General features: G+C 41.3%; 1 protein-coding gene across 1 annotated transcript; it reads left to right on the top strand.

The window, feature by feature from the left end:
* Positions 1-1,069: 1,069 nt before the first annotated feature.
* Positions 1,070-1,543, top strand: PTH (parathyroid hormone). Its single transcript, XM_028514389.2, has 2 exons — positions 1,070-1,165; positions 1,282-1,543. Exons 1-2 carry the CDS (start codon positions 1,080-1,082, stop codon positions 1,541-1,543), a joined length of 348 nt encoding a protein of 115 aa, XP_028370190.1. The 5' UTR covers positions 1,070-1,079.
* The last annotated feature ends 10,645 nt before the right edge of the window (positions 1,544-12,188 follow it).

The raw sequence follows: 12,188 nt of genomic DNA, 5'->3' as shown, positions 1-12,188 counted from the left end.
GCGGGCTGCGAACCAAAGTGTCGCAGGTTTGACTCCCAGCCAGGTTACATGCTTGGGTTGCAGACCATGACCCCCAGCAACTGCACATTGATGTTTCTCTCTCTCTCTTTCTTTTTCCCTTCCCTCTCTAAAAATAAATAAATAAAATCTTTAAGAAACAAAACAAAAAAAAATCTCTAAATCAGAGCCTATTAATTTGGTATTTGTGGTTATTATTGCAATGCCTGAAATGAAGCTGACTTAAGAAAAAGAAATTTGCTAAATAAAAAGTATTAATAATTTATTTAATTAAGAGAATTAGCCATTTGCAAGCAAATTGTAAGCATTTAGTCATAACCAATATAAAATATAGGCAGAAATTCTAAAATGTAAGTTTTTTCATTCCTCATGTGGCTTAAAATTTATATACTATAACTTGCAGAAGAACTCTCAAAAAGATACCTAAAAAATAAAACTAATTTACATAGAAAGTAAAACTAATCTGTCTAATTTGTAAGTCAAAGTTTTTAAAGTATATTTTATTGATTATGGTATTACAGTTGTCCCATTTTTTCCTCCCCTTTATTCTGCTCCTCCCTGCACCCCCCTCCCACTGGCATTCCCTCACCTTAGTTCATGTTCATGGGTCATACATAAAAGTTCTGTGGCTTCTCCACTTCCTATAATATTCTTAACTACCCTCTATTTTGTACCTACCATTTATGCTTATTCCTTGTACTTTTTCTCCCATTCTCCCTGCTGATAACCCTTCATGTGACCTCTGTTTCTGTGATTCTGTTCCTGTTCTAGTTGTTTGCTTAGTTTGTTTTTGTTTTTGTTTTTCTTAGGTTCAGTTGTTGATAGTTGTGAGATTGTTGTCATTTTTGTAAGTCAAATTATGTGTATATATAATATATACTAATGTATCTGTAAAATAGTCTGATTCTAAAAGTCTTTCATGAAGACCAGTTCAATTAGTTCCTGTAACATGTTTTGTGTAGCTGTATAGTTATAACATAAACTAATAAATTTAACTGTAGAGTTTGGAATAGTAACAATATTTTAAAATAGCTGCATTTTGCTTTTCTTTTTTAGTGAAGATGATGTCCGCAAAAGACATGGTTAAAGTAATGATCGTCATGTTTGCAATTTGTTTTTTTGCAAAATCAGATGGGAAACCTATCAAGTAAGTACTGTAGCCTCTTTTGTGTAGTGAAGGCATGCAAACTGGATTTTTATTGTTGGCTCTATGATTGGAAGAGGGAAGCTAATGGAGTGGCCTTTCTCTTTTGCTCCCTACAGGAGGAGATCTGTGAGTGAAATACAGCTTATGCATAACCTGGGCAAACATCTGAACTCCATGGAAAGGGTGGAATGGCTGCGGAAGAAGCTGCAAGATGTGCACAATTTTGTGGCCCTTGGAGCTCCTATCGCTAATAAGGATGGTGGTTCCCAGAGGCCCCGGAAAAAGGAAGACAATGTCCTGGTTGAGAGCCATCAAAAAAGCCTTGGAGAAGCAGACAAAGCGGATGTGGATGTATTAATTAAAGCTAAATCCCAGTGAAACACACCTATCAGAGCACTGCTCTGGAGAGCATCGGGCAACAATATTGCATGCTGCTAATGTTTTCAAGCTCTATTCTGATCACCACATGTCAATATTTCTAATATTAACAAACTTTGCATATAACCCATTGCTAGTTACGACAGCTATCATTCTCATTGCTTGATTCTACTTTTATTCACGAGCTCATTTAGATATTCTATTCCTATTGTTTATTCTTTTTAAAGTATGTTGTTGCATAATTTATAAAAGAATAAAATTGCACTTTTTAACCTCTCTTCCATCTTACAATACAAAATAAAAATTTAATGATCATGATTCTAAATAAATGAAGTTAAGTATTTTTCACTTATTATAAGAACGTCTTTTTGGTTATAAGCAACACCAATGTGTTTAAATGGACTGTGATTAGGAAGGACAGCACAAAATGGTTTTATTTACAGTTTTATTGAGAAATAACTAACATACATCACTGTATAAATCTAAGGCATACAGCATGATGGTTTGATTTACATATATTGTGAAATGGTTATAGCAATAGGTTCAGCTAACATCCATATAAAATTTTTTTATCATGTGTTTCATATTCTGATATTTTGAACATCATCCTTTTAATATTGCCAAAGTACCAGATCCCCAAATCTTACTAGCTTGATCTTATTGTCCTCTTCATTTCAGGAAAGATAATAAAATACTCAGCAAGGAAAAGGAGAAAGTGGTCTAAAATTTGCATGCAAAACATTTGCCTATATACAAACGTACTGATCATATTTCTAATCTGAACACCAAATTGCACAGAATAGAATTTTTGTATATTTTAGAATAAAACTTTATTCATTTCTCATTTGACACATATCTATCTATTCAGTGTCCATTATTTGTCATGTACTGTCATGTACAAGATACCTCAGGAGTGTAAAATACACAGCCCTGATCTATTAGATCAACGCTGTTCAGCAGATCCATCTGTGATGGTGGAAATGTTCTATATTCTGTGCTGTCAATACAGTAGCCAACTGTGCATTTAAAATGTGTCTTGTGTCACTGAGAGCTGACTAAAATCCTATCCTTGGCCTCAAAGAGTTCATGTTCTAATGAGGAAGACAGAGTAATAAGCTCTGATTTTCTGGCCCTATTAATTTTGAATTTTTTGCATATTCTAATACAAATTTCTTGGTTTTAAATGATACAAATATTTCCTTCCAGTGTATTTACTGACTCCATGATTAATTTTGGTGGATGCAGTATATCAATTTTTACATCTTAATGTTTATATTTTGGGGAGTCTTGTTGGAGAAGTCATTCCCCAGCCGTTGGTCACAAAGTTATCTCTTACATCTGCTTTCGAGTTTTACCTTTCACTTTAAGCTAATGTTCTTCTGAGGTCCAACTTTGTGTATGACAAAACGTGATATTTGAACTTTATTATTATCTTTTCATGTGGACAGTTAGTATTCCAAATACCATCAATTTAATAATTATTTTTCCACAGTGTTGTAGGTACCTTTAAAAAATTAAATCTTAAGTTCCTATGTAAACATAGGTTTGTTATTTTATTTTTAGACAGTGAAAAAGTGCTTGATGGTGCCCTTTGCATCAAGATTCAGCCTATGAAATATCAGTCTCAGGTAGGGGGACAAAGTCACATTTCCTTGACTTTTCCCCCATCTCCTTAATTTAATTTTTTAGATTTTATTTATTCAGTTTTAGAGAGAGGGGAAGGGAGGGAGGAAGAGGGAGAGAAACATCAATATGCTTGAAATACATCGATTAGTTGCCTCTTGCATGCCCCCAGCTGGGGACCTGAGCTATAAAATGATCTGCAGATGGCTGCTACTAGTACTGAGCTTGGAGGTGTCTAGGTGAGGTCCAAGCTGTGAACCAAGGCCGGCTGCCACTAGTGCTGGGCTTGGAGCTACTTAGTGAGAAGTATGAGGCAGGCTGAGGCCAGATGCTGCTTGTTTGAGAGATTTTTAGGAAAGTCTGAAACATGAGCAAGACAGGCCATTTGCAGCAATAAGCCGCTGGAAACAGCTTGGGTGGGCCCGCAAGTTGAGAGGGAGTGGAATCTCAGGGAATCACCAAGGTGAGGAGAACAGTGTGAGCCATGTTGATGGGATCAGATATGGCATTTGCCTGCCAGCTCCGTGTGTGTGAGGGGTTATGTCTCAGAAAAGGAACAATAGGTTCTGCCAGCACATTTGCCTGGCAGAAAGCTGCCTCCCTGGCTCTTGCCCTGTGCCAGACAATTTAGTTCCTCCCCACATGTCCCTGGTTCCTTTCAAGCTGCTGACCCAGCGCTGGAACTCAGGTAGTGCGTCTGAGTAAGTCCCTGCATGAGCCCTTTAAGAGGAACTGCCTGAGACTCTAGAAGCCCTCTGTCTCACTCAGCCACAATCCTCACTGGTTTTTACAGCCAGTGAGAAGACTTCTCTTTCTGGTACGGGAACCCTGGGCTGGGGAGGGCTGTGGTGTTGGGCTGGGACCCCTCACTCCTCAAGGGTGACCTCCACAGCTGAGATATTCCTCCTGATTTTTATCTGCCACCTGTGGGTGTGGGACCAGCCTGTTCTGCATCTCCACTCCTCCTATCAGCCTCAATATTACTTCTTTTTTAAATCTGCAGTTGTAGGACTTCCATTCAGCTAGATTTCAGGTAGTTTTGAATGAAGATTGTTCTGTAGCTTAGTTGTAATTTAGATGCAGTTGTGGGAGGATTTGAATACTGCATTTATCTATGTCACCATCTAGACTGGAAGCCCTTTTTTATTGTTTTATACAAAAGCATGTATAAAACACATATGAAGATTTTTAAGAAAAACTATAAAATGGACAGCATTACTCTTACTCAGATTATGAAATAGAATATTATCATTGACTTAAAAATTCCTTGTTAGCCCTTCCTCAATTACATCCCTCTTGATCCTTGCTTTCTTGTTTTTGTTTTTATTATTATTCCCTTGCTTTTCTTCATAGAATGTCAACACGCCTTGCTTAAATGGATAGTCTAATATCATTTTTAAAATGTTTTTACTGATTTATTCTTAGAGATAGGAAAAGGGAGGGAGAGAAACATTGATGTGTAAGAAAAACATCGATCAATTGCCTCTTGCACGTGACCTGACCAGGGACTTGGCCTGCAACCCTGACCAGGCATGTGCCTTGACCAGGGTTTGTGCCCTGATCAGGAATTGAACCTGCAACCTTTTGCTTTGCAGGACAATGCCCAACCAACTGAGTTATACCAGGAAGGGCTAATATCACTTTTTAAATGTATGCTGTACTATAACAGGGACTCTGTCTTTCCAGTTCATGATATCTATTTCTCGCCATTCCCTATACCTAAGCCCCAGCTCCATACTTTTAGGTTTTTGCTAGTCAGCAATTTATGTAAAGGTACTCATTTCTGAATTAGTTAGGGTGAGCAAATTGCTATAACAAATGTATGACCACCTGAAGTAAATAGTGTTGTGTGTGGGTCACCGGCCAGCAGTGACCACGTAACGCTGCGGATGGCTTGACGATAACACGCAAGAAAAAACACATGCACAGAGACAAGACTAGTTTCTGTGGGGAAGTAGGGATGAAATGGCCACCCCCCCTAGTGGGGAGCGCCCTGATTTACCGTCCATACCTGCTTTTATTGGGCTCATTTTGCATAATAATTCAGGTAAAGTACAGTACTTATCAGGGGGAAGTAAGGAACCATAGAAAACAAGGAACTCTGCTGGTCTATTGAGTCGGGGGTCAAAGAGCTGTAAGACTTTGAGGAACAAACTAACTTCCTCCTTGGACCCTTCTCATTCAACTGAGAGCATTCTAAACAAAGCAGGTTTCACAGTAATTTACATATTCTTTCTTAGGCCTGATCACCCAGGGAATCCGCCCTTTTCAGCCCAGAGCTACACCACCCTGTCATCGTTTCAGGCTTAGCTGGAGCAAGGGAACTAAGGCAAAAGGAGATTTTCTCCCAGATGATGAGAACTCAGGCTATGTCAAAGCCGAGGAGTGAGGGTCCATCACCCCCTTTTGCTGCAGCCCCCAAATCCTTCTTTTGGGGGGCCTCCCAAAGTGATCGTGCCTGTCTTAGGTCGTTCCCCCCGTGGGGAATCTTACCCATCTTTGGCTAACCGACCAAACTTTTTGGGGTTCAGTTATGAATAAAGCAGCAGAAGCAGCATTCCTGCCAGGGAGATAAGCTTTTGTCTCCTTGCTGGCTTACGTTTCCAAGGGCATTCCCTTAGCCTTAGCCTAGGCCGGGATTTCAGCTTCTGATACCAGTCAGGGTGGTTCCCAACAAAATAGAAGTTTATTTCTTATCCACATAACAGTACTGGAATGTTATATTACTAGGCAGCTTAAGAGGTCAACAGGGTGGCTGGGGATTCAGTTTCTGTCATAGTAACCCTAGGGTTGTCTGTCTCCATTCCAGTGAGCTCTAAGTAAGTAAGTAAGTAAGTAAGTAAATAAATAAATAAATAAATAAATAAATAAAGTAGGAGTGCCACGGGGGAAGTTTTTACTGGCAAGGCCTAGGAAAGGTGACATCATCTCTTCACATTTCATTGACTATAATATAGTCACACCTAATATTGTAATATTGGGGTGGCCTAGGGAAGCTGGAGCATGTAGTCTCAAAAAAAAAAGTCTCTGGCTGGGTAGGTATTTCCCTGGGACAACTCTATATTGTTTACTACAGTGGCTGTACCAATTTACATTCCCACCAACAGTTAACAAAAGTTCTCTTGTCTCCATATCATTGCCAACACTTGTTACCTTTTGTCTTTTTGATAATAGCTATTCTAACAGGTGTGAAGTGCTATCTCGGTTGTTTTGATTTGTACTTCCTCAATGATTAGCGATGAGCACCTTTTCATGTACCTGTGGGCCATACAACTAAAGCATGTCCCCTTTGGAGAAATGTCTATTTAAATACTTTGCCCATTTGTAAATAGGGCGATTTGTTTGTTTTGTTTTGCTGTTGAGTTGTATGAGTTTCAGGTGTTTTTTAAAGTAAACTAAAATAGTGATTATAAAAGATGGGACCCAACCCTGATCTGTGTGGCTCGGTTAGGTGTCGTCCTGCAAACTGAAAGTTTGCCATGGATGTTTCTTTCTCACATCAATGTTTCTCTCTCTCCCTTCCCCTCTCTCTAAAAATAAATAAATAAGATCTTTAAAAAAAATTGGGACTGAAAGAACTGACTGATATACATAAAAGTCACCTATTGTATGCAGCGATACTTAGTATCTATAAAATTGTACAACTATCACTCATCTTGTTTTAGAAGCAGTCTTTTCTATCTCTGGCCTCCCATAGCACATTGTCTTTATCTTCCTATAACCCAAACTGTTTTCTCTTGTTAGTTAATTACATAGCTCATTTATATCAGTAGAACCTGCACGTTAATAATGTCTGTATATCCCCTAGTGTTCTTACTCAGGGTCTTGGTCAATAAACAAATTTGCTGAATAGGGATAGAGTCCTTTTTGTGTGTGATTTTTGTGTTTCTGCAATTAGGTGACCAAGCTCAAACCTTATAGGCAAACCTTATAGGCATCTCAGGTCTTAAAGAGGATTTGGGGCTTGTGACTTATTTATTGGTTGAGTAAGTAAGTATTGAACAAGAAGTCTAGCTTATCCTCTGCTGTGTAACAATCTTGAGTTAGCATGCTATGAGGTGGAATAATATAGACAACCAAAGAAACTGGTTTGTTCATTGCTTCTATATGAAACTTTAAATCTCTGTTCAATAAGAAATTCTGTATTGACCTCTTTGGTGCATGCATTGGTATTGCAGAAGGAAGCCCTTCACTAAGGGTCTGAACCTTAGCTCATTCAGTCAGCACCTGCAAATTATTGTGCAGAGCAGTTCGTGATAGTGTGAACCAATGGCATTGCCTAGTGGACATATAGGGACTACCCATGCTCCAAAATTAATATTTGAAAGGTAAACTTTCTTTTTAAAGCAGACAACAGTGGTAACTTTTAGATTCATATTCTCTCTCTCCCTCTCTCTCTCTCTCTCTCTCAGGAATAACAATAAAATGAACTGATGAACTGTAGGTCCCTCACAGCAATATAAAATAGTTTGACTGGATTCTGTCATGGAACAAAATCTCTGTATTTCATCTGAAATCTCTTACTGGTATAATTCTTCCAATGTTTTCTGGAAAATTTCTAGAGCTTGCTAGGCAGAGCATCTGATTGACCCACAGCAGGGTGAGAACTACTTTTTGTTTGTTTGGTTTATTATGCATTGGGTGCATTTGTAGGAAGAGTAGGGTGAGCCAAGTGAAACTATAGTATATATAAATATAGGTAATATGAAAATAGTGTGTCTAAAGGGACACTATATAGTAGAATACTAGAGACTTTCTTTAGGAAATGATAGCTTCTATTTTGTTTTTTTTGTTGTTGTTTTTTTAAATGTATTTTATTGATTATGCTATTACAGTTGTCCCATTTCCCCCTTCTCTCCCCTCCACCCTGTACCCCCTCTCCCACCCACGTTCCCCCCCTTTAGTTCATGTCCATGTGTCATACTTATGAGTTCTTTAGCTTCTACATTTCCTGTACTATTCTTGCCCTCCCCCTATCTATTTTCAATCTACATTCTATGCTACTTATTCTCTATACCTTTTCCCCCTCTCTCCTCCTCCCACCCCCCTGCTGCTAACCCTCCATGTGCCCTCCATTTCTGTGGTTCTGTTCCTGTTCTAGTTGTTTACTTAGTTTCTTTTGGTTTTGCTTTAGGTGTGGTTGTTAATAATTGTGAGTTTGCTGTCCTTTTACTATACATGTCTTTTCTTTATCTTCTTTTCTTAGATAAGTCCCTTTAGCATTTCATAAAATAAGGGCTTGGTGATGATGAACTCCTTTAACTTGACCTTATCTGAGAAGCACTTTATCTGCCCTTCCATTCTAAATGAGAGCTTTGCTGGATAGAGCAATCTGGGATGTAGGTCCTTGTCTTTCATGACTTGGAATATTTCTTTCCAGCCCCTTCTTGCCTGTAAGGTCTCTTTGGAGAAATCAGCTGACAGTCTGATGGGAACTCCTTTGTAGCTGACTGTCTCCTTATCTCTTGCTGCTTCTAGGGTTCTCTCCTTCATTTTTACCTTGGCTAATGTAATTATGATGTGCCTTGGTGTGTTTCTTCTTGGGTCCAATTTCTTTGGGGCTCTCTGAGCTTCTTGGATTTCTTGGAAGACTGTTCCCTTTGCCAGATTGGGGAAGTTCTCCTTTATTATTTGTTCAAATACGTGCTCAATTTGTTGCTTTTCCCCTTCCCCTTCTGGTACCCCTATAATTCGGATGTTGGAACGTTTAAAGGTGTCCTGGATGCTCTTAAGCTTTTCCTCGATTTTTTGAATTCTTATTTCATCATGCTTTCCTGCTTGGTTGATTCTATCTTCCTTCTGGTCCACTGTATTGTTTTGAGACTCAGATTCCTTCCTTTCACTATTGGCTCTCCTCCATATATCTTCCTGCATCTCTTTTATGGTAACCTGCATCCTTTCATCGAAATTGTGCCCCAAATCAACCAATTCCATGAGCTTTCTGATCACCAGTGTTTTGAACTGTGCACCTGATAGATTGGCTATTTCTTGGTTGCTCCAAAGGATGAGTCCTGGGGGACTGATCTGTTCTGTTGGAAACATATCTTATGTCTTTCCCTGTCTCTCCTCCTTTTTTTTTTTTTTTCCCGGTCTGGTCGTTCTTGTTACGGTGGGGGGGGGGGGGGGGCGGAGCCTTAGGTGTTCACCGGGGCTTGGCACTCCGGTCGCTAGATTGTGACGTTATATGTGGGGGCGGGGGTGGGAGCGGGAACGGGGACGGGAGGGAACAATGGCGGTAGTTCCGTTCTCCTGGGCTCAGACCCTTCCTTGCTTGGGATCCTGGGCCGCGAGCTCTGCCCTGGTCCACAATCGCTGCCCCTCTGGGTCTGCCAGCCGCAGCTTGCGTACTCAGGGATCACCGCTGCGTTCTTGCGCTCTGGATGGCTGTCGCGCTGATTTCATGCCAAATTTTCCCTGACCTCCGCGCGCCGCTGCCCCGCGCCTGCCCCGCGCCCGCCCCGCGCCCGCCTCGCGCCCGCCTGGCTCGTCGTCTCCTACCAGCCTGGATGTACGGGTCCACTTCAACTTCTTGGCTGTTCGACTTCCATTCAGATAAATCCTCTGTCAGTTCTGAGTGATATTCTGTCTGCAAATCATTGTTGTTCTAATCTTGGTTGTGCGAGGAGGCACGGTGCGTCCACCTATTCCTCCATCTTGCCGGACGTCTGAAATGATAGCTTCTATTTTGATATAAGGAAATATTTCCTGTTTGACAGACCTCACTAACCCTAACTTGCACTGTAGAATTACCTTGATCTTAGCTTATAAAAGAAAATTTTGATAATAAATCAAGGTTGTTGAGGTTTTTATTGTTTTGTTGCCTGAGGATTTTTTTGAAATTTGTTCATGAGATTACCTATATTACAATATTCTTATTTAGATTCTTCTTACTTAGAAATCCTCAAAGATCATCGGCAATTTCCAATTTAGCAGAATGTTGGAAATAACAACTTGCTATACCATGACAAAAACCTGTTTCCCTTATGTCTCTGATATCAAAGTGTCCTTAGATGAAGAAGATGTTCACTATCCTATATTGTTCAAGTACAACTGTTCATCTCAGTTTGGAAAACACATTGGCTATCACATGTGGGAGCCTGGGAGTTTTTTCTGTAACAGGGTGCTGAGCTAGAGGTCCCCAAAAGGAGAAGTCCCGCACAAGCCTGGATTGGGGAAAGGAGAAGTGGAGCAGGGCCATTGAGAATTACTTTGCATATCTAAAGAGGTTGGCCAGTGTTTTAGTAACGCTAATAACTGTGCCTGCTGCTGTGAGAGCCAAGGAGATAGGCGTGACTCTAACTAGAGTGGAGTTGTAGCAGGAGGTGGTACCCTAGTTATCACGCTTGGGCCAGTGGCTTGGAGGTGGATGCCACATGAGAGGACCAAGTCAGCCCAGACTAACCATGGCAGCCAAGAAAGGGAGAAGAAACCAGAGTCCTGACAAGTGTAACCATTTGTAGGGGGAGTCAGAAATAGGGTTATGGAGGGAGATCAGAGCTGAAACTTAAAGTCGGGCATGGCAGCCACACTAGGGTTTAACCAAGGTGGCTTGGGAAGGAGAAGCATCTCTTGACCATGTGGCTTGGAAGCAGTCTTAGCCACGTGGTTTGAAAGGATGCAGAAGGACCCCCCCCACCACACACACCATGAGGAGGGTCCTTGGGGTTCTGGATTAAGAGCAGGAGCCTAGCTGAGTACCCACGACTGGAAGAAGCCAGAATACAGATAGGAATCTGCCCAGCTAAACTACAGACTTCTATTTCTTTTCCTGAGACATGGTACTCCTGACTGGCCTAGTTTTGCAAGGGGAGGCAGGACTGTGTGATTATGGGTGTTTTTTTTTTTTTCTAAAGGAAGTGAGATTTAATGGCAGAAATCCACCATTATTTTAAGCGTGTTCTAAAACTTCAGAATAAATGATTCCTTTCCTTTTCATAAGACTCTGGCATTGGGAATCATGGTTTTTCAGTGGTGGGCAATAGAACCCAGAGGAATAGAACCCAGAGTCGTTCTGTTTCATTAACTAAACAAGGATTCAAAGTTTTTTTTTTTTTTAAAGTTCTTCCTGCGAATCTGTTTTCATACCAAAATTACTCAAACCAGGTCCTCTTTCTCTTTGCTTCCTCTGCTTGCAAAGCCCCTCCCACTTTTGTGAAAACTGGGGAACTCTTACTCATCCTTTAAGATTCAGCTTAAATGTTACTCCCAGGTGGAGGCTTGCTCAACATGGCAGGCAGAGGCTGGTTAGGTACTCCTTTCCTGCTCCCAGAGATCAGTGCAAGCAAATCAGTATATGGGATTATCTGTCTTTGGGTGGGTCTCGTCCCTTGGTGGGAGGGTGTTTCGAGGGAGGAGACCTTGTCTTTTATTTTTTCTCTTTTGTATATAGTCCATTTGGCACATGGTAGGATCAGTAAAATTGAACGACTGAAACTATTACTTGGCGACTTTCTGCCCACAGGGAGCAATCCCCTATCTAGGTTACTCCAGACGTTCGATGGGCAGCCCAACTGCAGGAGTTTCAGCTGGCACAGCGGTTCCCGCCAACCCAGCGTTTAAAAACGAACAGCTGTGGACCTTAGGGAGTAGAGGGTGGACCGCTTTTCATGAACCCGGGTGGGTTAATAACCCGCAGCTGGACTGGTAAAGGCGATTCGGAGTTTATTCAGTTGAGAAAAACGCTTCTTTCCCTAAACAAACTCAGGACCCCAAGGTATTTCTCTAAACCTGGGCTGGAGACGCTGTCCGCTTTTTTTCTAACGGGCATAGGAAGTCGAAGGGAAAGACATGGGACTCAAAGGTTATTGGGGGTATCGTAGCCTCTCAGACTCGCGACCCGCTGTTGATCGCCAGCTGACGACTGAGAGGACCAACGCCTTCCAATCAGTAGCGCCAGCCCCGGGGCTGGACGAGCAGCCCAGCTGCAGCTCCCACAACAGCTCCCACAGCGGGCGCCCCGCCCTCTCCTGGGCGTTGAGCCCCCATTCTCGCGAGAACGCAGTTAGCCTCGCCTCTTTGGATT

Source organism: Phyllostomus discolor, chromosome 6, assembly GCF_004126475.2.
Source record: "Phyllostomus discolor isolate MPI-MPIP mPhyDis1 chromosome 6, mPhyDis1.pri.v3, whole genome shotgun sequence".
In the NCBI taxonomy this organism is placed as follows: Eukaryota; Metazoa; Chordata; class Mammalia; order Chiroptera; family Phyllostomidae; genus Phyllostomus; species Phyllostomus discolor.
This window is presented reverse-complemented; position numbering and strand designations above follow the sequence as displayed.

Excerpts from the sequence above, each read along its gene's own strand:
- PTH (XM_028514389.2), top strand. The coding sequence starts at position 1,080 with ATGATGTCCGCAAAAGACATGGTTAAAGTAATGATCGTCATGTTTGCA. Across the intron at positions 1,166-1,281 it reads TCAGATGGGAAACCTATCAA|GAGGAGATCTGTGAGTGAAA; the intron begins GTAAGTACTGTA and ends TGCTCCCTACAG.